The sequence below is a fragment of the Zalophus californianus genome, chromosome 13 (assembly GCF_009762305.2).
Source record: "Zalophus californianus isolate mZalCal1 chromosome 13, mZalCal1.pri.v2, whole genome shotgun sequence".
NCBI classification, from domain to species: domain Eukaryota; kingdom Metazoa; phylum Chordata; class Mammalia; order Carnivora; family Otariidae; genus Zalophus; species Zalophus californianus.
The window spans coordinates 9,966,686-9,991,511 of NC_045607.1; the positions used below are offsets into that span (position 1 = coordinate 9,966,686).

At 39.3% G+C, this 24,826-nt stretch overlaps 1 protein-coding gene across 7 annotated transcripts in view; it reads right to left on the reverse strand.

Annotated features, from left to right (window-relative positions):
- GAPVD1 (GTPase activating protein and VPS9 domains 1) overlaps positions 1-24,826 on the reverse strand; it is a 75,163-nt gene that overhangs the window by 32,399 nt on the left and 17,938 nt on the right. For 5 of the 7 annotated variants that reach the window (XR_003523583.2, XM_027614544.2, XM_027614540.2 and 2 more), the window contains exons 3-9: positions 15,311-15,528; positions 12,867-13,710; positions 9,852-9,938; positions 8,127-8,261; positions 7,792-7,981; positions 4,214-4,374; positions 1,082-1,211 (exon numbers count right to left, since the gene is read on the reverse strand). Coding sequence is in view for 6 of the 7 variants with exons in the window: in XM_027614544.2 (XP_027470345.1) it covers positions 1,082-1,211; positions 4,214-4,374; positions 7,792-7,981; positions 8,127-8,261; positions 9,852-9,938; positions 12,867-13,710; positions 15,311-15,495 (1,732 nt within the window). In the remaining variant the exon portion in view is untranslated. The remainder of the gene's footprint in view (positions 1-1,081; positions 1,212-4,213; positions 4,375-7,791; positions 7,982-8,126; positions 8,262-9,851; positions 9,939-12,866; positions 13,711-15,310; positions 15,529-24,826) is intronic. The other 2 variants (XM_027614545.2, XM_027614542.2) reach the window with 1 other exon arrangement.

Genomic DNA, 24,826 nt, shown 5'->3' on the forward strand with positions numbered 1-24,826 from the left:
TTAAACAAAAAAGGGTTACAAAACAACATAAACCTACTTTTGCTATAAATAAACCAAAATGCTGTTATTAATAGAATGGTAGGGGCTCCTGGGTGGCTCAGTCGGTTAAGCATCCAACACTTAATCTCAGCTCAGGTCTTGAACTCAGGGTCATAATTTCAAGCCCCATGTTGGGCTCCACACCCAAGAAAAAAACACAGAATGGTAAAATTACAGATGATTCCATTTCTTTTCTGCATTTTCTAGAATGAATGTACATTACTTCTAAAAAGTCAAAGAAAAAGGAAAAGCTATTATGTTCTGTTTAAAATGATAGTAAACTTAGGACGCCTGTGTGGCTTTGTCGGTTAAGTGTCTGCCTTCAGCTCAGGTCATGATCCCAGGGTTCTGGGATCAAGTCCTGCATCGGGCTCCTTGCTCAGCAGGAAGCCTGCTTCTCCCTCTACTGCTTCCCCTGCTTGTGCGCGCTCTGTCTCTTCCTCTGACAAATAAATCTTTAAAAAATTAAAATCTTTAAAAAATAAAAATAGTAAACTCAACTTTCTTCATTAAAAAAGTCTGTCCTCATACATGAAATGACAAATTCTCACTTCACAATCTACCCTTTTAATTTTCTAGTATTACTCCATTTCCATTGTATCTTCCTGCTTCATAAAGGTGTATGTGTATGAAAAAATATGGAACATTAAAAGTATACACAACATCCTAAAATACTAGTGAGTCCATTTTTCCCATCTAGACATGCACTATATCCCTCTAAAGGAGCTCCATAAGCTTTGGTATACATTAATTAATACTAGAGAAACTTGGCATTATTCAAGTCTCAATGAAGACTTGTATCTTCTCCATTTTATATGATCAAAGGTCTCTTGCAATCTTTTTAAATTTTTTTCTTGCAATCTTAATTTATTCCAGAAACAATCTTTATAGCCAACTGTTCAAGATCATTAGAGGAAAACTTCATTACTCTCCTCAGGCTGAGGAACAGACGGTATAATTATAATTTATAAGGCTCCTTTAAAGATCACAAAACAAAGTATTACTTGAATCACACAACTCTTTGAATGAAGTAACCCTTCACCTTCAGATATTCCTTCCAGATTATCACTGCAGAGGGAAAAGCGCAAGGTTTTATCAGGTTTACCGTGGAGTTTGTTTTCATCGACAGGGACATCTCCTTGTCCTCCATCTGAAAGTTGCATGTTTAGGACCTGAAAAATAAAATGCCAAAAAAAATAAATAAATAAAAATAAAAAAATAAAGAATAAAATGTCATTGGTTTATCAGAACTGAAAGATTACTAATAGGAAAACAGACCACAGCAAATGCATATTTACGTTCTTCTTAATCTTAAATTCTCATTTTTAACTAAAAACCCATTCACAAGATTCTGATCAAGCTTTTAAGTACCCTTAGAATAAAAGTAGATCAGTTAAAACAAAAGTGAACCTATGCCCTTCCATCACCCGGTATCAGAGATTGAACAGGCAATCAGGTATCAGTGAGCAATGGGTAGGATTATAACAATCAAAAGGCTTTGGAATCAGCAAGCTGGTGGTCCTTCTGGCTCTGCCATGTGCCAACTCTGTAATCTTGGGTAAGGGATTTAAGCTTTATCTTTAAAGAGTCATGGTAACAGTATTCATGCCATGGCGTTGTTGAGGATTAAATTAAAAAATGCACAAAAAGCATTCTGCATAGCAAAATGACATTAAATTTGCAGTACATTTTTTCGAAAGTTAGTAAGCTAATTTAACAGGAAGAAAACATAGGAACAAATTATCTTGTAGGCACCAGAATTCAATCAATCCAGTTTGAACCTTGTCTCGATCACCATATACAGTCACAAAAGTCCATACCAGAAGCTGAAGTGTGACTTCACAGCCATCTCTAGCTTAGAGCTGATGGCCTTTTTACAAGGTTTCTATTTGTTAGATGACTTCCAAATAACAGATTTACTTTTCACTACACACAAGCCTCATGACTCAGCTGTAAACATGTATCTCCAACCTAATGAAGAACTGAGTGCTTTGCTGAAAATCTAATAGCATGTTTAAGCACACCTGGAACTCGAAATCACAGCCACTGGGATCCTAGGCTGTTGGCAGAATACGAAGGAAGAATAGTCTCCTCACTTAAAAAGAAGAAAAATTTAAAAACCCAAAAACCTCTAGGTGCTGTTTTGGCCTTGCATTTAAATGAGTAAATTAAAGGGTTTTTTTAATGGCTCTATACCTTTATTCATGTGATGCTTTTAAAAAGCCATTTAAAAATAAGAGTTATTTTGGGGTGCCTGGGTGCTCAGCTGGTTAAGTGTCTGACTCTTGTTTTTGGCTCAGGTCATGATCTCAGGGTTGTGAGATGGAGCCCCATGTCCAGCTCTGTGCTGGGTGTGGATTCTGCTTAAGATTCTCTCTCTCCTGGGGTGTCTGGGTGGCTCAGTGGGTTAAGCATCTACCTTTGGCTCAGGTCATGATCTCAGGGTCCTGGGATCGAGCAGCATGTCGGGCTCCTTGCTCAGTGCGGAGTCTGCTTTTCCCTCTCTCTCTGCCCCTTCTCCCCTCCCCCTGCTGGTGTTCTCTCTCTCTCTCAAATAAATAAAATCTTTAAAAAAAAAAAAATCTCGGGCGCCTGGGTGGCTCAGTCGTTAAGCGTCTGCCTTCGGCTCAGGTCATGATCTCAGGGTCCTGGGATCGAGTCCCACATCGGGCTCCTTGCTCTGCAGGAAGCCTGCTTCTCCCTCTCCCACTCCCCCTGCTTGTGTTCCTGCTCTCGCTGTCTCTCTCTCTGTCAAATAAATAAATAAAATCTTAAAAAAAAAAAAAAAAAAAAAATCTCTTCCTCTCCCTCTGCTCCTCCCCCCTCCCTCCCTCTCAAATAAAAATAGAATTATTTTCCTATTTGCTTGAAATTAAATGCAGACATAAAATTTTTGTATTTTGTATTTTTAAGATAACTTGGTACTTTAAACTCCTAGTGAGCGACATACAAAGAATCTTCCGGAAAAATCTATCTAAAGGCCTAGAGAATGATAAGATTAACAGCAAACAAAAGGCTCATACCATAATGAAGATATTTCCCCGCACAGGGCTTCAAGGCTGCCAGAGCTGGGAAATGGAGGGAGGTTAACACGGGAAGGTAAAATGCCACAGAGCTCCCTGACTGAAATTCAACAGTTGTTTCTCCTCATTCAACATTCCCCTAGATGTTATAAAGTTTATTACATTCCAGAGTTCCTAAAAAGTTAATTCAGACAGTTTTTGCCAGCTCATTTGTGTGCGTGTGTGTGTGTATACAGAGTTCTGGAGTTTGATAGAACTCTTTCCTAACGGTCATGGCACACACGGTTCCAAATACGGCTGTATCAACCACTATCATCATTTCATCGGCCACTAGAACTGGTCCCTTTGTTCCAGGTCATGAATAGGTTTTCTTTTTTTTAGATTTTATTTATTTGACAGAGAGATAGAGCCAGAGAGCACAAGCAGAGGGAATGACAGAGGGAGAGAGAGAAGCAGGCTCTGCACTGAGCAGGGAGCCTGAAGCGGGACTTGATCCCAGGACTCTGGGATCATGACCTGAGCCAAAGGCTGATGCTTAACTATGTGAGCCACCCAGGCGCCCCATGAATAGGTTTTCTCGACTAATAAGCAGTCCGTGTTGAATATAAAATGTTGCTTCTTTTTGATTTCTTCATTCTTTTTGCCTCTGTCCCAAGCTCTTCTGTTTACAAATATCTTAAAAGCGATGCCCACATCCCAAGACCATTTCTTCAAAATATTTTACTTTCTTAGTTTTCAGTTCTGTCTTCCATTTCTTCCTAATCACCCAAAGAACAGAGTATTTCTAAAGAATGTCTCGCTTTCTAAAGCAAGAATACCACTATATCATTAGAAAGAAAAGAAACAAAAAACATTTCCTAGAGGTCACTGGAAAAGTCTTTTCAATTTCCATACTACAATTTCCTGGCTTCCTGTCTCTTCTATACAATGAGGAAAATTCCTTTTGGTGTAGACCTAATCACCAACTACCATGCTATCAATTCAATATATTGATGTGAAAGGCCCCCAGAACTATTCACAGGGAGTTTGGCATTTAATGCACTCATTAAATGCATACTGACTTATAGAAGCAAGAGACCATGAATGAGAAAAAAAAGAACCTAATTCCTTAATATTGATGGCTATAAGTTAAATTAACAATACATTCATACCTCATTTTCCGACATCATCCCTGGAGTGAGTTGGGGACCTGTCCCTAAGGAAATGACCAACACCTCTTCTGGCTGTACTTCCTGGATGGTTTCTTGAGATGACCCTTCATGGTCCATATGTAAGTCCATTAGCACATTGGTGCGGCTTCTACTTCGAGTTGCTAATAAAAAAATTTTCAAATATGATAATTTAGAGGACAAGACAAGATGAAGAAAATGGTAAATACAAAAATGTATCTTCTATTAATGTAGGACATTTGCACATGCACAAAAAGAGTGGTGAGAATATGAATTAAAAAAAAAAACCAACATCTTCCCAGTTACTCTGATGACTGACAAAGATTCTCCTTCAAAACTGACAGAAACAATAGTCTATGTGTATCTGACATCGAGTGACACACAGATGAGCACACCTGCAGAACAGCAAACACATCTCTCAACTTAAGGCTTGCTACCTTATTTCTTATCAAGATACCTTCAACTATTTCTCCTATAAAAGGATTTAACTGCCACTGAACTTACAAGCATCAAAAAATTCATACAGAAATCTGAGAGCCATATAAAGTAATATATGCTAACTGGACAACCATTGACAAAATCAGAATCAGTTTTTGAAGACACATTGATTTTTCCTGAAATGTACTAATCTCCTTCCAAAAATGCAGGAAAAAAGACTTCCCTTCTGCTTTATAGAAACATTCTAAATTAATGAAAAATCTATTTGGGGGTGCTTTTTTCTGTAAGTAAGCAAGTTTTACCTATAAGTAAAAACAAGTAATACTTTTTTTCTAAAATAATCATCCTACACATCTTACAAGAACTTTTAGATACTGAAAGATTTAGATAGTTTGACAATTTCTCTATGAGTTTAAGTCTTCCGTGATAAGCTTCAAATTTCTTTCAGAGGGCAGTAAAATTCAGTACAACTGGAATACTAAATAGAAATTCTACTTCAGTGCAAAATAATCAAAAGCACGGACATAAAGCAAAAACACTCTATAATAACAAAAGTCTTTCAACTTCACTTTGAGTGAAAGCTGACCTACTTGAAGACAGAAATATAAAGAATCCTCTTCCAGCACCTGGGGGCTCAGTCGGTTGAGCTTCTGACTCTTGGTTTCTTGGTTTTGGCTCAGGTCATGATCTCAGGATTGTTGGATTGAGCCCCATGCCAAGCTCTGCGCTCAGCGGGGAGTCTGCTTGAGCTTCTTTCCCATTCCTTCTCTCTCTGCCCCTCCCCACCCCGTGTGTGCACCCACTCTAATAAATAAAGAAATCTTAAAAAAAAAAATATAGGAGTCCTCTACACAATGCTGTAGATCTGTTCATTAATCACTCTTACTTTCAAAATTCAGAGTACAGATCAATTTCCAAAAGTCGAACACAGGCTCACTCCCACCTTTTATTTGCTGACCCTCACTCACTGTCTTCTACTGAACTGTGAACTTAAATCCAACTTTATGAACAACTACATGAATCTTAAGCAACAAACCTTATAATTTATAAAAATGCAAGTAATCAAAATCCATGTAGCAATTTACATAAAGCAAAAGCAACATGCACATGGAGCACACTTTCATAAACTATTTCTTAAATGAAAGTTATATAAGAAGAGGAAGAACAGCCTATTACCCACCAAATGGGGTTACTAGAGTAATATGAGCAGTGAGATTGGTGGCTGAGGAATCCCAGGCAGTGATGGCTGCTAACTGTTGTCCTGGGTTGCAAAAGCATTAAACAGAAAGAAAATCAACCCTCTGAATAATGGACACATTTTTTAAAAATATGAAATAAATTCAATGAGCAGGTCATATGACTATACAAAGTAATAGTGGGCAAACATTTGAAGTTTACTTTCCATTATACCCATATTTAATGATACTTAGAGATGACGAGAAATGAAAGAATTAATGTACAGGAGTGAATAATGGAGGAAAAAATCTCTGATTTACTAAAAATCATTTATTTCTTCATCTTAAAAAAGTGAAAACAGGTTATATTAAAAATAACTGAGTGCTGGGACGCCTCGGTGGCTCAGTCAGTTAAGCGTCTGCCTTCAGCTCAGGTCATGATCCCAGGGTCCTGGGATCGAGTCCCACATTGGGCTCCTTGCTCGGCGGGGAGCCTGCTTCTCCCTCTGCCTGCCACTCCTCCTGCTTGTACTGTCACTCACTCTCTCTCTAGCAAATAAACAAAATCTTAAAAATAAGTAAATAAATAACTGAGTGCTGGGGCACCTGGGTGGCTAGCTGGTTAAGCGCCCAACTCTTGATTTCAGTTCAGGCTGTGATCTCAGGGTTGTGAGATCGAGCCCCACATCAGGCCCCACGTTCAATGGGAAGTCTGCTTCTCTCTCTCTCCCTCTGCCCCCTGCCCTGCTCATGTGCTCCCACTCCCTTTCTCTTTCTCTAAAATAAATAAATATTTTTAAAAAATCACTGAGTGTCAAACTTCATTTTTTTTCTATTTTCAATTCTGAAAACTGACATTTTGGGATGATGAAAGCCAAAGACTTGAAGAATATGATGCCATATTTTTGTTGATGATATTATTCCATATTAGGTTAAATGTAAGATGGATTAATTTTAAGAAACTGTCAGTTCTTAACAAACCAGCTCATGGAAGTTTGAAAATGAAATCCCATTCTTCAAAATGTGTAAAATAAAGTAACTATTAATGTTCACTAACTGTTGCTAAGCTCATTTGCATTAAAAAATTGGCACTCAAACACTGCTCCCTTGGCCTAAACACTCTTTCTCTTCCTCTCTGGTCTAGTTTGCCTAACTCCCATTCATCCTTCAAGAGAAAGTATAAGCTTTACTGTCTCCAGGATCTTCTCCTGACACTATCGCCAACATGGGTGCTCCATAAGCCTCCATGTATGCTTATCTCCATCAAACACAGCATAATGACGGCAACTGGTCTCCTCTTATTCTCCCCAACTAGACTATCAGCAACTACCAGAGCAATGGCATATCCTAACGGTCTTTGTATCCCCAGTGTCTAACACGGTGCCCCCCATGCAGGATAGTGATTACACCTACTCTTTTTGCATGGATTTTTTTGCATGAATTAAATGAAACAACATCTATAAAGTGCTCATCCAGAGTCTGGTACAGAGTACATGGTAATGCTAAATATGTATGTGTATAGGTAACAGATGTTTACTAAGTGAATAAAACTTAATTAAACCCGGGCGCCTGGGTGGCTCAGTTGGTTGGGCGACTGCCTTTGGCTCAGGTCATGATCCTGGAGTCCCAGGATCGAGTCCCGCATCGCGCTCCCTGCTCAGCAGGGAGTCTGCTTCTCCCTCTGACCCTCTTCCCTCTCATGCTCTCTATCTCTCATTCTCTCTCTCTCTCAAATAAATAAATAAAATCTTTAAAAGATAAAGCTAAAGCCTACACATAAACCTTAACTCGTGCAATTTTTAAAAACTGTATTAGTATCAGTAAACACAAAGGGAAAGGCTTTCTCAAATTATTTAAAACCGTATTCCAAAACACTGAGCAGTAATGAAGGCCAATAAAAAAATACTAAATTTAAGGGAAACCCCGAATATGAGAAATGCTCTTTACCTATAGGCAATCGATTCTTTTTATTTGCTGGAGTGGTTGCTGGAGACAGCTGAGGAGTATTATAGGGAGTCATTTCCAAACTGCTGCTTTTTCCTGGCTTTGCCTGGGGCAGGTTTGCCAATAAATTGTCAAGAGCCATCCTATCTTCTCTCAGTTGATCTCCAGACATCACACTCTTCATAAAATTCACCTGGCAAAGGTAAAAGGACATTAGCTAGTGAGATCAATTTTTCAAACACAATATCTATTTCTCACACAATGTACTCATCTATGACTCTGCCCATGCTTAGATAAATTACTTTTGAGAAAATCCTATTAAAGAATAAGGCCATTACCAGAGTAATAAGCTGACTATAGGTTATATAAACCACAGTTCTGCTCAATCCTTCCAGAAGATTAACGGAGGACATTGGAGGGGTCTCCACTGCACGGCCCCCAATCACAACATCAAGAAAAGCAGCAACACAGCTCTGTTAAACAGGAAAAGATCACAGTGAAATATTTCCTCTTTAAAATAAGGGGACAACATTTCTGGTTAAGGTAGACAAGCATGCAAAAGTTTTTCTTCTTGAAAATTATATTAAATCCAACAATGAAAAAATTAAACTCTTTTTGAATTGACATAGAATTGTCTCCATGAAATTCTGGTATGTGAAACAAACATGACACAGAACAGTGCACATTCCCCTACCATTTGTGAAAAGGGATGGACGGAGTGACTGGGAAAACATATGTAAGAATTTGCTTGTATACATACAGAGCTCTTGAAGAAAACAAGAAAGACTGAGAACATTGAGAACCTTTTGAGGAGGAAATAAAGGTTAAAGATCAGAGGTGAAAGTGGAATTTCACTATATAACCTCTGAATTTTAAATAAGGCTGAATGGGGGGGGGGCGCGCCTGGGTGGCTCAGTTGTTAAGTGTCCACCTTCGGCTCAGGTCATGATCCCAGGGTCCTGGGATCGAGTCCCACATCGGGCTCCCTGCTCAGCGGGAAACCTGCTTCTCCCTCTCCCACTCCCCCTGCTTGTGTTCCCTCTCTCGCCGTCTTTCTCTCTGTTGAAAAATAAATAAAATCTTAAGATAAATAAATAAATAAATAAGGCTGAATGTATAGCCTACTCAAATATGATTAAAATCTAATTTAACTGAACAATGCTATAAAACATATTTATGAAATACACTTAAAATTATACAATTGTCACTGATTTGCTTCTGTGATTTTTTTAATTACACTATTTAAAGATTTATTCATCCATTTTAGAGAGAGAGAGTGTACGCGTGTGTGCACACCCATGCACTCAGTGGGGAGGGACAGAAGGGAAGGGACAGGGAGAGACTCTAAAGCAGATCCCGGCTGAGCACAGAGCCTAACCTGGGCCAATCTCAGGACCGTGAGATCATGATCCAAACAGAACCCCAAAATCAGACACTCAACTGACTGAGCCACCCTATTTAAGACTTTTTTTTTTAAAGTAATCTCTGTGCCCGGGGAGCCTGGACAGCTCATTGGACTCCTTGTTTCTGCTCTGATCAGGATCTCGGGGTCATGGGATTCAGCCCCATACGGGGCTCTACACTTAGCATGAAGTCTACTTGAAATTCTTTCCCCCTCCCTCTCCCTCTGCTCCTCCCCCTGCCTGCATATGCACGCCCTCTCTAAATAAATAAATAAATAAAGTTTTAAAGTAATCTCTACATCCAACATGGGGCTAGAACTCCAACCCCGAGATCAAGAGTTGCATGCTTTACTGAGCCAGCCAGGCGCCTTATCAAATTTTTAAAATAAAATAATCTTAAAAGCTCTTGGCTCTCATTACAGTGGCAACTCCTCAACACTTCAATTAAGTGAGAATTAGTTATCTTTAGTTACATCTTCCTTTAAATGCTGCTGATCCAACATTGTATTCTCTATAGCTATACCAAGGGTAATTGGAAAGAGTAATTTATTCTTAATAAATTAAAGGACAAGATTTAAGAAAGACAATAGTTAAGTTCACTAATACTTTGGCAAAATTTTCTATAAATGGTATTTCACACAAGATAGTATTCATTCTTACTTTGTCAAATTTTCCAAGGCTGCTCTTTGTCCGGGGATCTCCCTCTTCAGAGCCGGTCATTGCCAATTGCTGTAAAAGGCGGCCAACCTGTAACCCAAAGCAGTAGTTGGGATACATGGGCTATAGATACTTACAAATTCTTCTCTATGAAACTGCTTCCATTCTAGTCTAAAAAGCTGTTTCATAATAATATTTACACCATCTGACCAGGCATGCAAAGTACGGTCCCAAATTAAATGTGTATCTTCTCTACGTCAGCTTTTACTATATTTAGAGTTATAGACAATAAATAGAAAATTTTAACATTACATTGACAATATGGAATAAAAATGTAATACCTTTGTTTCTGGTATTATACCTTTCATACATTTAGGAATTTTAAAATTCACTGCAAAAGTTGATTCAAATTACCTAAAGTTAATATTAAGTACTTTTCCCTTTATAGTTCACAAAATTCTCAAAGTAGAATTTTTTTTCTAGATTTAAAAAATCCTACAGAACAGAGCTGCTTGGAAAGTAAATGTTAATTCACAGAGCAAGTTCCTTACTGGTAAAAGAACTGTTAATCTACTCTCTTTACTTTTTTTTAGATTTATTTATTTATTTCAGAAGAGGCAGGAGGGACAGAGGGAGAGAGAGAGTCTCAAGCTGACTCCCCAGTGAGCACAGAGCCCAACATGGGGCTCGATCTCACAAACCTGAGATCATGACCTGAGCCAAAATCAAGAGTCAGACGCTTATCGATTGAGCCACCCAGGTGACCCTAATCTACTCTTTAAAGACACTTTGGGGAAAGCTCGCATCATACAGTATCATCTTAATATCTGGTACAATTCCCTTTTTTACTCATTTTGAGAAAATAAGTGATTCAATCTCTACTGGAATGACAAAAATAAAAACCTACAACTACACTATCTTAAGAATAAATTTACTGTTTCATAGATGATAAAAAACTTTAAATTTTATTTTGGGGATTTTTATATAGTTAATTGCTAAACATACCAACATAAGAGAAATGACCATGGGAAGAAAAAACTTATTATTAAAAAAACATCATCCAGGGGTGCCCAGGTGGTTCAGTCACTGGGCGTCTGCCTTCGGCTCGGGTCACGATCTCAGGGTCCTGGGATGCAGCCCCATATCAGGCTCCCTGCTCCGCGGGAGGCCTGCTTCTCCTTCTCCCACTCCCCCTGCTTGTGTTCCTGCTCTCTCTCTCTCTCTAATAAATAAAATCTTTAAAAAAAAAATACCATCCAAAGATATATTATATTCTAAATAAACTCAGTTTCTTCTTTACAGTATTTCTGGAGGATAGGATATGATTAAAAGATTCCCTTATGAAATAATAACATGGGAGTGGCTGGGTGTGGCTCAGTCAGTACAGTATCCGACTCTTGATTTCAGCTCAGGTCATGATCTCAGGGTGGTGAGATCCAGCCCTACATCGGGCTCTGCACTGGGCGTGGAGCCTGCTTAGGATTCTCTCTCTCCCCCCCTCTCTCCTTCTGCCCCTCCCCTCTCCTCTTCTCTAAAAAAAAATAAGTAACATGATTCCAGTAGTTCTCATGATAAAGGGGAAAAGTGCTAACATAAATCCAAAACTCCTCTTTCTGAAACTGAGGTCCAGAAGAGTTTCAGATTTCAAAATCTGAAGATTTTAGAAAGGTTGATTAGTGCATACATGTAAAATAGGCAGTATTAAGGGTAGCATCCTGTAATCAAATGTATTAGCATTTCTGCAGCAAAACATGAGCATTCATGCCCTAAAAGGAATAACTAGCAGTGATAAATAGTCTCATGTTAGTTCAAGTCAGGTTTTGCTACCAAATAATGTATAAAAGATGATGTATAAATATTTTCAATCACGCTGGGTTTTGAAATCACAGGAAAGGGATGGTGGCCCTGTTCTAGAAAATCTAATCAACTAGGGGTGCCTGGGTGGTTCAGTTGGTTAAGCATCTGCCTTCAGCTCAAGTCATGATCCTGGAGTCCCAGATCAAGCCCCACATCAGGCTCCCTGTTCAGCAGGGAGTCGCTTCTCCATCTCCCTCTGTTCCACCCCAACTTGTCCTCTCACACTCTCTCTCAAATAAATAAAAATTTAAAAATTAAAAATAATAAATAAAAGTAAATAAATAAAAACTAACAAAAGGGGCACTTAGGTGGCTCAGTCGGTTAGGCATCTGACTCTTGGTTTCAGCTCAGGTCATGATCAGAGTCCTGGGATCGAGCCCCACGTTGGGATCCAAGCCCAGTGGGGAGTCTGCTCGAGGACTTCTTTCCCTCTCCCTCTGTCCCTCCCCTCACTCATGTGTTCTCCCTCTCTCTCTAAAATAAATAAATCTTTGGGGAACTAGCAAAATATATATATTTTTAAGATTTTATTTATTTATTTGACAGAGAGAGAGAGAGAGAGACAGCAAGCACAAGCAGGTGGAGTTGGCAAGCAGAGGGACAGGGAGAAGCAGGTTCCCCGCAGCAGAGAGCTCGACTCAGGGCTTGATCCCAGGACCCTGGGATCATGACTTGAGCTGAAGGCAGATGCTTAACAGACTGAGACACCCAGATGCCCCAAAAACTAACAAAATATTTTATGACTACAATATTTTTAAATCCCAATATAACTGCTTTTATTTTTTTATTTCTTTCAGAGAGAGTGTGTGTGCGTGTGCACGCACATGCGTGCACAAGCACGGGGCGGGGGGCAGCAAAGGGAGAGACTCTCAAGCAGACTCTCCGCTGAAGGTGGAGCCGGACCTTGGAGCTCAAAGCAGGGCTCAATCCCACAACCCTGAGATCATGACACGAGCTGAAACCAAGAGTGGGACACTCAACTTGACTGAACCACCCAGGTGTCCCATAACCGTTTTTCCTTAAGAAGCAAATATTTAAGCCAGTTTGAGGAAAGGGAATGGTAAGAATATATACATATTGTCATATTTTCTGTTCCACCCCACTACTCACTCAACTGATTTTCAACTGAATGCTGTATTAATGATAATAGCAAAAGCATACCTGCATCAGATTAAATCTTGCCACCTCATTAATAGGAGCATCAGAAATTATTCCATACTGTTCTGGATTGACAACCGCAGGACAAATGAAGCAGGCCAACAGGAGATCTGTACACATTGCCCTGACCTCCCCAACTTCCAGTCTATCTACACAGGAGAGGGTTTTGTACATCTGTGACACAATCCACCTCAAACTATGTGGAAAGCAGTATGTGTTCTGTTTGAGATAACCAATAAACTTGTTCACCAGAGCCACCAGTTTGGCCTCATTGGAATCCACCATCTCTTGAACCTTTTGCTTGAATCTATCTGAGCCTTTCTCTCCAAAGAGTTTTTCCTGTTGTAATGGGGAGAACCTATCAATTAGCTTGTTTGGATCTGTTTCCAGGTGATCTTCATCTTCAACAAGCAGCTGCATGATTGGCTCATGTAAAGTAGCTGTGAGGAAAAGTTTGGCGGAAAACAGTCCTTCAGAAAAAAGTTTAAATAAGATGCTGAAGGCACAAGTTCCCCTCCTCAAAAGTCGCCTGGGGTTGTCACTTTCTTTAAGTTCAAATTCAATCAAGTATCTCAAAACCTGAAGGAGGTAGCTTTCATCTTCTTGCATAATGCAGTTGCCATAGAGGGAGGTAAAAACTGTGTAAATAACACTTTGTGTGTTCTCCTGATTAAGTTTCTCCCCAGCAACCAAAGAGGAGGCAATAAGACGAGGATTCTCCCTTAACCGACTCAAGAATTCTCCATAAGCAGTCTCCTGAAATCCCAGTTGCTTATATCCATCAACAAACTGTGTATCTTCCAAAATCTTGGCATGTTGGCAACATTCAGCAGGGGAAGCTTCAGCACTAAAAAATGAGCAAACAAGCAAAACAATAAAATCAATAAAAATAATACAATATATATATTCCACTGAAACCTGGAAATGTAGATTGATTATAGTCCTAGCAATGCGATCACCCCAAACTGCTCAAATCTTTGAGCATCTGAACATGTAAAGAAAGGCAAAACCAAAAAGTACAAAGGAGGACAAATTCATCCTAGTAAATCAGGTTCAATGAAAAATAGCAAAAAATAACCATTCTTCTGATTTCTATGATCAAAGATCAGTCCTGCTTTTTTCAGCTTCACATAAATGGAATCATACAGTATGTACTTTTCTGTATCTGCCTCCTTTTCTCAAAATTATACCTCAGTACTACTCTTAGAGCTAAAAACTACTTCTTGAAACAACAGAATAAGGTATTAACACAGTGAAAAAGAGGTTTCTAAAACTGAGAAGCAGGGGCACCTCGGTGGCTCAGTCGTTAAGCGGCTGCCTTCGGCTCAAGACATGATCCCAGGGTCCTGGGATCGAGCCCCGCATCGGGCTCCCTGCTCAGCGGGAAGCCTGCTTCTCCCTCTCCCACTCCCCCTACTTGTGTTCCCTCTCTCGCTGTCTCTCTGTCAAATAAGTAAAATCTTTAAAAAACAGAAATAAAACTGGCAAGTAGATATACAGAATCAAAACATGGAAATACATATAGTTGACCCGTGAACAATGTGGAAATTAGAGGCACCGACCCCCTGTGCAGTGGAAAATCCATGCATAATTTTTGACTCCCTAAACACTTAACTACTAATAGCCTACTGTTGACCAGAAGCCTTACAGATAGGGGCACCTGGGTGGCTCAGTCATTAAGTGGCTGCCTTCGGCTCAAGGTCATGATCCCAGGGTCCTGGGATGGAGCCCCGCATCGGGCTCCCTGCTCCGCGGGAAGCCTGCTTCTCCCTCTCCCACTCCCCCCGTTTGTGTTCCCTCTCTCGCTGTGTCTGTCAAATAAATAAAATCTTAAAAAAAAAAAATCCACATATAAGTGGACCCACATGTGTCAAACCAGTATTCAAGGGCCAACTGTATATTAAATAATACCAGGAGAAAAGGGGAGCGACTGGCTTAATTGGTGGAGCATGTGACTCTTGATCTCGGGGTTGTGAGTTTGAGCCTGGTGTTGGGTATAGAGATTACTCAAAATAAATTGTCTTAATCTTAGTATAATAATAATAATAATAATAATAATAATAACAACAGAAAAGTACAGGGGTGCCTGGCTGGCTCAGTGGGTAGAGTGTGTGACTCTTGATCTCAGGGGAGTGAGTTCAAGCCCCACGTTGGGTGTGGAGACTACTTAAAAAAAGAACACAAGATAATTTATTCTCAGCAACAATAAAATATTATACAAAGATACAAAATTAATTGGTGTGGTATAAAATATCAATGCATAAGTTATAATTCTCTATAAAAGGCTTAAGTTAATTAACAGACAAAATAAGCAACGACTCACCTTAACGTTGATTCAAACTATCTGAAAGCATACACTTTGTTGGAAATAGATTTATTTATTTATAGTTTGCAGAATTACAGTGGTTCATAAAATTTAACGCCTCAAAACTTTTTTTTTTTTTTACCTGGTTATGATAAGCCGATCCAAATTAATTCTCTGTTGCTTAGCAATCCATGCTGTACGATACAACTTTTCAGCTGTCTTAAGTACATCTGCATTGAGCCTCTGAATGAGCTGTTTCTCAGAATTCACATATAAGCGTTCCTGCTTAAGGTGATGGGCCAAAGTATGAATATCCAGCTTCACCATCTTCAGATGTGGAGAAGGTACAAAGGCTGATCACTAAGAGTAAAAAGGTTTAGAAATTTTGTGTCACTTAGACTGTTTTCCAAAATCAAAACGGATAAGAGAAAACGTTAAGAATTAGGCTACATTCAGTATTATGATTAACTCTAATTTTAAAATAATCTATTTTTTGCAGAAGCATTACAGGTTCAGCATAGAAAAACTGGTAAATACGGATTACGAGAAAAGAAAAAAAAAGCTCCTAGTAAGGCCACTGCTCAGAGACCGCCACAGTAAAAATGTGTGTATTTCTTTCAAGTCTAGTATCTATTTATTAGCATTAGAGTTTCCTTGACTGCTCCCTTCTACACTGCAATCAATCAACTTAACCTGTTGACTCGATCTTCAAAATTCATCTCCAATCTACTTCTCACCACGACCATCATCATCTCTCACTCAAAGGTCTATAACCACCACTTCCTAACTGATCGCCCTGTTTCCTTTCTTGTACTACTCGAGTCTGTTCTCTACATAGCATAGAGTATTCTTTAAACTTAAGTCAGATCACCTTATTCCCTTACTAGAAACCATCCAAAGGCTTACATTACATTTAGAATGAAATCTAAAGGTTCTACCCCTGACTACTTCTCCAACCTCATCTCCTACCATTCTACCCTTGCTCACATAGCTCCAGACACACTGGCCTCCTTGCTTGAACAGGCCAAGCATGCCCCTTCCTCAAAGCCTCTTGCATTTGATGATCCCTCTGTCTGGAAGGCTGTTCCTCCAGCTCTCTTTGCACGGCGAGTACCTTTACTTCACTCAGTTCTCTCTGTTCAAATGTCTATCTAGAAAGGCTGTCTCAGATAAATCCTAAAATAGAAACTATCACTTCCTATTCCCTTTTCTGGCCTTTTTTAAAAGGACTTGCCTCTGTCTAGCATTATATTACAGATACCTATTTGCATGTTCATTATGCTGAGAGTATGGTTCCCCCACTAAAAGGTAAGGGCCACCAAGGAGGGGTAAGGCTTGTCTGTTTTATTCACTCACAGCTGTAATTTCAGGGCTGAGCAGAGCACCTGGTTCGTAGCAAGAACTGAACAAATATTTGCCAAAAGAATCAATGAAATCACACGAACTTGTTTATCTAGTAGCTAAACAAACTGAAAGAAATAGCACACATATTTTAAAGCATTATTACTTAAGCTATACCCTTGAACCTAGAATGCCTGCCAGACCACACTTTTTTTTTTTTTGAGATCCAACATGACCTGAGCTGAAGGCAGATGCTTAACAGACTGAGCGATCCAGGCACCCGTTTTTAGAAATTTTTAAACTCTCTTTTATTTATTTATTTTTAAAGATTTTATTTATTTGACAGAGACACAGCAAGAGAGGGAACACAAGCAGGGGGAGTGGGAGAGGGAGAAACAGGCCTCCCACTGAGCAAGGAGTCCGATGTGAGGCTCGATCCCAGGACCCTGAGATCATGACCTGAGCTGAAGGCAGACGCTTAACGACTGAGCCACCCAGGCGCCCCTAAACTTTCTTATTTTAATGAACCACTGATCCCAGAGTCCTGGGATCAAGCCCTGCATCGGGCTCCCTGCTCAGTGGGAGGCCTGCTTCTCCCTCTCCCCCGCTTGTGTTCCCTCTCTCACTGTCTCTTTCTCTGTCAAATAAATAAATAAAATCTTTAAAAAAAAAAAAAAAGACTAAGAAAATTTCAGATCTCACCATCTAACCTGAATCTTACTGCTTTCAAAAACTACTTTCTTGGGGCACCTGGGTGGTGCAGTCAGTTGAGCGTCCAACTCTTGGTTCTGGCTCAGGTCATGATCTCAGGGTCATGAGATGGAGCCCCGAGTCAGGCTCAGTACTCACCTTGGAGTCTGCTTGCGACTCTCTCTCCCTCTCCCTCTGCACCCCCACTCGTGCTACCTCTCTCTCTCTCTCTAAAATAAATAAATCTTAAAAAAAAAAAAAACTTTCTTATACCTTATCAATTCCCTAGCAAACTATGCAAAGCTGTTATTCCAAATCACCTGTATCCTGAAGGCCCTCATACTGCTCTCCCCTCAAAAGATAAAAGTATGGGCTCCTGGGTGGCTCAGTCAGTTGAGCATGCGACTCTTGATTTCAGCTCAGGTCATGATCTGGGGGTTGTGGGATCAAGCCCTGTGACAGGCTGTGTTCAGCGTGGGGGTCTGCTTGTCCCTCTCCCTCTGCTCCTCCCCCTCTAAGTAAATGAAATCTTTAAAAAAAAATATATATAAGTATGTCAACTAAGATATTGTTAAGTTAATAACAAAACCATGTGGGTACATTAAGAAAAACTGGTAACATACATATACTTATATAATTGTATTAACTCAATTTACAGAAAATTCATATATGACTTTATAGACTTCCATGTGGGAACTCTTAACATCCTCTAGGGGGCTCTAAGTACACAGACTAAGAACTATTACAGTTAATGGAAACAATACTGAAATGGGCTCTTAAAGATCTGAATGTTTCATTAATTAGTTCTGTTAGTCTGGGCACATAAAGATTATTCTCTGAACCGTGGATTTTTTTCACCCACAAAAGGGACTCAATATCTACATTTATTTTATCCCTGGTACAAGCAACATATTAGGTATTAGGAATACAAAAAGGGATAAAACCTGTGTATCCTCAAGGACTTTCTAACCTAGCAGAATGAGGCAGACATGCAAGCAAATGGCTGTCCAAAAATGTTACAGGTATCATGCTAGAAGACTGTACAATGTAGACAGAGAGGGGGAGAAAAAAGAGAAGGAACCTGCACCTAGTCTTAAAAGGCAAGTTGGGGAGGGGGGAGAAGATGAGTATCTGCCAGACATGAAGAGGATGGTAGGTGGGGTAGAATTCCAGATACGGGGAGTCAACCAAGCAAAGGCACAGATGTGTGTAACAAAAAGTACATTTAGAGAGCTATCCATGGCTTGCTACAGTTTGGGGGACTGTGTCTGTGTGTTCAGTGAGGTGGGGGGGAGGGAGGGAACGTGCATAATAAGAGATAAGGCTGCAGAGACAGAAGGTACAAAGAAGCTAGAGTTAAGAAACTTGGACCTTGCACTGTAGGTGACGGGAAGTTTTAAACAGGAAATTAACAAGGTGAAATTTATATTTGGGAGCGTAAACTCTGGCAGTAAGGAAGGGATGAGGAGGGGAGGGTGGGACCAGAAGGAGAGAGACTGAAACTGTTGACAGGCAGGAAATATGGTGGCAATGGGAAGAACAGGGCAGGTCTGAGAAATGTTACGAGACAGAAATACAAGATTTGTTAACAACAAATGGGGGAAAAGGTAAAAGTTTCCAACTCTGGGAACGAGGGTGGGTGTGGTATTAATTCACCACAGTTGAGTATTGTATGGGAAAACACGTTATCAACCGAAAATGGTGCCTTTACCCACTTCATCTTCATAACATTCCTCTGAGATAAGTGCTCTGCAGCTAAGGAAACAGGCTCAGGGATGTGAAGTAATTTGCCCAGGACCACACAAGTGAGAGATGACAGAGCCAGGACACTATTATTATTACCCTGATCTCTACAAGAATGACTCAAAAATCCTGTGGTTACTTAGGAGAGTATCTTATTTTTAAGAGACGCATGCTCAAGTATGTAAAAGCAGTGTTAGGATTTCTGCAACTTATACATGGTTCAGCAAAAAAATGAGATTTTTAAAATGCAGCAAATATAAACAACTGTTGAATCTGGGTGGAGGGTAGATGATAACCATTATACTATCCTTCAACAATTTCAGTTATGTTACAAATTTTTCATAATGAAAAAATAGGGAAAAATATTTTAGAAATTCTCAAATTGTGCCCTTCTTGCTGCTTTAATACAACTTAATTCAACAAATATATTACTGAGCTTGGCTGGAGCTTAGCCAAGTCCCCTAATCTCAAGGAGCTCACAGTCTAATTATAACCAAAATATTGTTCAAGATAGGACACATAAAATGTTTCCAATGACACAGCAAAATATGAACCAATTTATATAATTTAGAAATTAAAACCTTAAAATACAGCTTCACTTAAAAAATTTAACACATGAAAGTAATGCTCCACCTAGTCTAAACAAGAATTCACTTTCTAAATCCTTTAATGGTTCCAAATGTCTTCAAAGATACTTTAAATAAATCTAGACAAACTTGTTAAGCATTTTTTTCTTTCATCAAGTTCAAGTATTATTTGCTTTAATGCTTTTCTTTCTATAATAAGTTGGTCTGGGTGCTGCCAAAAAATAGGTAACAACTTACCCTACAAAATAATACGTTTAAAAACATTATTATTTAGGGGTGCCTGGATGGCTCAGTTAAGCGTCTTTTTTTTTTTTAAGATTGTATTTATTTATTTGAGAGAGAGAGAGAGAGTGAGAGAGCACAAGCAGGGGGAGCAGCAGAGGGAGAGAGAGAAGCAGGCTCCCCACTGAGCAGGGAGCCTGATGCGGGGCTCGATCCCAGGACCCTGAGATCATGACCTGAGCCGAAGGCAGATGCCCAACTGACTGAGCCACCCAGGCGCCCCAAGCATCCGACTCTTGATTTCAGCTCAGGTCATGATCTCAGGATTGTGAGATCCAGCCCTGTGTCTGGCTCCATGTTGGGTGTGGAGCCTGCTTAAAATTCTTGCTCTCCCTCTCCCTCTGCCCCCCCCCCAGCCTAAAAAGTGTCAGTAAACCACTGGGTAAAATGCAAGAGATTAAAAATATAAATTAACTCTGACCTATATTTTTGTCCACAGTTTCCCTAAATTAATGTTCTGAATACTTATTTTATACAACATGTAGCACATGCCAGAGTATAATGATATTATCTCTCTCTCTCTCCCCTTAAGACTGTAAACACTGAGGGAAGGAACTCAACTTTGTGTCCTAACATAGCTGATGACAGGCAGCTCAAACATGTTAACTGAACTCAATTCAGGTAGCCCCAAGTCTACTGGCTCACACATTTTGAAAAAATACCCCCCCACACACAAATAATACCTAACAGGTCACTAAAAACAACAGTTGCAGAAAAGGGTTTGTCTATGAAGTTGTTCTGCTCTTCTAAGGCACCACTATAACACAATAGTTAAAGCTATTGGGATATTGCTTAAATAAAATGTAGGCATAAATAACTAGAGTGGGGAGATTTTACCATACTGAAGACAACAGGAAAGTACAAACATTTGCAAATATGTTAGTTTCCTGAAAAGTAACAATGACAATATCAATACCTAACTAACAATAACAATACTCATACCAAGCCACCATTTATTTAGAACTTTATCATGCAAGGCACTGCTATTTTTTTCCTCACTGAATCCTTATAACCCTATGATGACTGTGCTCTCATTAACTTCATTTCACAGTTGAGAAAAGTGTTGACATACCTAGCAAGCAGCTACATCAAAATTCACACTGACTCAGTTCTGGTTCCAAAGCAGCCCTTCTTCCTCTCAACCAACTAATCTAAACATTTTGTCAGTCACATCTACCTTAATTTCCAGTTCTGTTAATAATTGACTCCTCAAAGTTCCTTTTATCCATTTGTTTTTACAGAACTTCATCTGGCTTCTAGTGACATTGACTTCATCTGAGTTTACGCTCAAATATCATTTAAAATACAGGTGTCTCCAACTCTCACCTCTTGGCTGAGCTTAAATTCTTTATTCCTCTATGATCTTTTTTAAGATTTTACTTATTTATTTATCTTGAGAGAGAGAGAAAGCATGAGCAGGGGGAGGGGTAGAAGGAGAGGGAAAAGCAGACTCTGCACAACACAGGGCTCAATCTCACAACACTGAGATCATGACCTGAGCCAAAATCAAAAGCTGGACGCTTAACCAACTGAGCCACCCAGGCGTCCCTCCTCTATGATCTTAATATCAAAATAGAATCTTAGAATTGGAAAGGCTGTTAAAAGCTATCTTCTCCAATTTAATTCAAATCAACAAATATTTTCTGAATGTCTTCACCGTACCCAGACACTAAGAGTACAGGACAAAACAAAACAGACAGCCTCTGTCCTCACAAAGCTTAGTCAACTATGAAGCCAGGAGCAAGTAAACTACAAGTAACTACAAGTATATGTATGTATGTACACACAAACACGCGCGCGTGCGCGTGCTCCACTTTTACTTTGAATGAACTGCCTTTCTCTAGGTTAAAGCCAAGCCTCAACTTGTATGCTAATTTCCTCCCTGCACATCTACTTAACGTTACTGTGGAAATCCCAACCACATTTCCTTCTCTACTGGATCATTCTTACCAATATATAAACACGCTATTATTTTTCATCTTAAAAAAAAAAAAAAACTCTCTACTTCATGTCTCCCCTTCAGCTTCCACCCCCATTTTTCTCCCTCCCTTTAGAAGAAAATTCTTTGAAAGAGATGTCTATAATCACTGTCTCCTGTTTCTCTCCTCTGATCCCCTCCAGAGCCCACACCAGTAAGTTTTGTCCTACCATTCCATCAAAACTGCTAGTCTTCAAGTCACCAATAATAAGTAAGCACATTGTGGGGCGCCTGGGTGGCACAGTCAGTTAAGTGTCTGACTCTTGGTTTTGGCTCAGGTTGGGATCTTGAGGTCGTGCGATCGAGCCCCACATCAGGCTCCATGCTCAGGGTAGAATCTGCTCTGCTTGAGTTTCTTTCTCCCTCTCCATCTGTCCCTCCCCCCTGCTCTCTTTCTCTCAAATAAATCTTTTAAAATATATATATATGTAAATAAATAAGCATATTATTAATCCAATGATACATTATCATACCTAACAGAAGCAGACGATTGACCACTCTCCTTGAAACACTTTCTTTTGACTTTGGGACACGACACTCTCATGGTGTTCCTCCTGTCTTCTCCACTCAGTCTCAGTCTCCTTTGTAATTCCCCCTCATCTCCCCAATTTCAAAACACTGGAGTACCCTACCCTAAAGCTCAGTCTTTAGAACTTTCCTCTTCCATCTACACTCAGTACTAGGCAATCTCATTCCATCTCATGGCTTAAGAACCATCAAAATGCTGGCAGCTCCCAAATTAGTATCTCTAGACTTTACCTTTCCCCTGAATGCCAGATCCAAATATGCAACTCAACATCTTTTCATCTTTGATGTCTGTATCCTGTCTTTCCAGCAAAATTGACAGGTCCCCTCAAAGGCTGAGAGCATTTTTTAGATTTCCAGTTTCAGATTTCCAGTTCTGTTAATAATTGACTCCTTAAAGTTCCTTTTATCTATTGGTTTTTACAGAACTTCATCTGGCTTCTAGTGACATCGACTTCATCTGAGTTTACACTCAAATATCATTTAAAATACAGGTGTCTCCAACTCTCACCTCTTGGCTGAGCTTAAATTCTTTATTTCCTCTATGATCTTTTTTAAGATTTTATTTATTTATTTATTTTGAGAGAGAGAGTGTCCCTAGCCCCCAATACCATGAGCACACTCAAGAAGCGCTCATATATATTTGCTAATTGCATTATTAAAAGTTGCTCTGCAAAAAAGAACCTAAGTAAAATAAAAGATTGTAAATTAACATTAGGCATTAACATATCTAACATATCTAACAACAAACAGAATTTTATCCTGAAATTTGCAAGCATTTTCCAAGTGAGATCATTTCTTTTTGTAGTAAAAAATTGGACTATGAAAATCTGTAACTTCAGTTCCACTTACCACATTTTCTACAAAATAAAATTCATTATATACCATGCACATTAAATCAAATTTTAAGCTTTTCAATTCATGTTATGAAAACATATCAGTGAGAGAACAGTGGGAAGATTTTAGTTGAAGCAGTAAAGCACAATGGGTTTCTGTATCCTTCCACAATGGTATAGAGCAGGGCCTGGCAAACTACAGCCTGTGACCAAATTCAGCTAGGGGCCTGATTCTATAAATAAAGTTTTATTGGAACAGAGCCATGTCCATTTGTTTGCATATAATCTACGGCTGTTTTCATGCTACAATGGCAGAGATGAATAGTTGCCAGAGTCCTCCAGAGTCCATATGGCCCACAAAGCCTAAAATAGTTACTATCTGGCCCTTTACAGAAAAAGTTTGCCAATTCCTGGTAAGTAAGCATACCTACTCTGATGCAGAGCATAGAGAGGAAGAACAGCCTGTATTGTGCAAACTAGGAAATATGCTCCAAGGAGGATACACATATTACAAATGTTAGCAACTATGCCTGAATGAACTCCTATGACTCAAGAGAAGGACTCTATACTAGGAAAAAAAATATTTCAAATGTTTTATGGAATGATAATCATGTTTCATGTTTTCCCTGTTGAAAATTTCTAATTAAAGGGATCCCAAGTTAATGATAGGTATCTAATGGTTCTATACTTTAATAGCTAGACTTCAAGTAAACAAACTAATCATCTCTTTATTAATCTAATAAATTCAGGAATAACTTTATGTGACAGCCCATATTATGTAAGACCACCTGCTCCTTTCTCATTTTAGAGACTGTATCAAACAACATAGCCAAAAGGATAACAAAACTGGAGTCAGAAGATCTGAGTCATTTAAGACCGGGCTTTGACACCTACCAGCAGTGTGACCTACTGGAAACTTAAGTCACTTCACTTAAGTTTCTGTTTCCTCATCTCCAAAATTGGAGTGTCCCTGTCCCTCTCGTGTGCTAAGTTGTACAGTTCATGAGATGACTGGAAAGTGAAAATGACTACACAATGTAAGACATCATTCTTCTTGTTAATTGAAAGGTGATGTCTATCATTTCAAGGGGACATAGCTCCATGTCCATCGCATAAGAGAACTGACCAAAATGAACCTTTCCATGAAAGTAAGTGGGAAGTATTAAAGTCTTAACAGGTTAGACTATTTGCTAAGATTGTGGAACCTACACTTGTAAAAGGCTTATTAAAAGTGAAAGTAAAGGCCACAATCTTCAGCCTAAGAGCATTTTTAGTAACATAAATGCCACATGCAAGTATGGCTTTGAAATTGGAGAACAAAGCATGCTTTGCAAATATGTTAATGTTCCTAATTTAAGATGATCTAATTAAAAATTACAGAGATGGGGAGCCTGGGTGGCTCGGTCATTAAGCGTCTGCCTTTGGCTCAGGTCATGATCCCAGGGTCCTGGGATAGAGCCCTGCATCGGGCTCTCTGCTCAGCGGGAAGCCTGCTTCTCCCTCTCCCACTCCCCCTGCTTGTGTTCCTGCTCTCGCAGTCATTCTCTCTGTCTAATAAATAAAATCTTAAAAAAAAAATTACAGAGATAATGACAATTAAATATAATATGGGATCCTGGAACAGAGAAAGAACATCAGGTGAAAACTAAGGAAATTGAACTTTAGTTAATAATGAT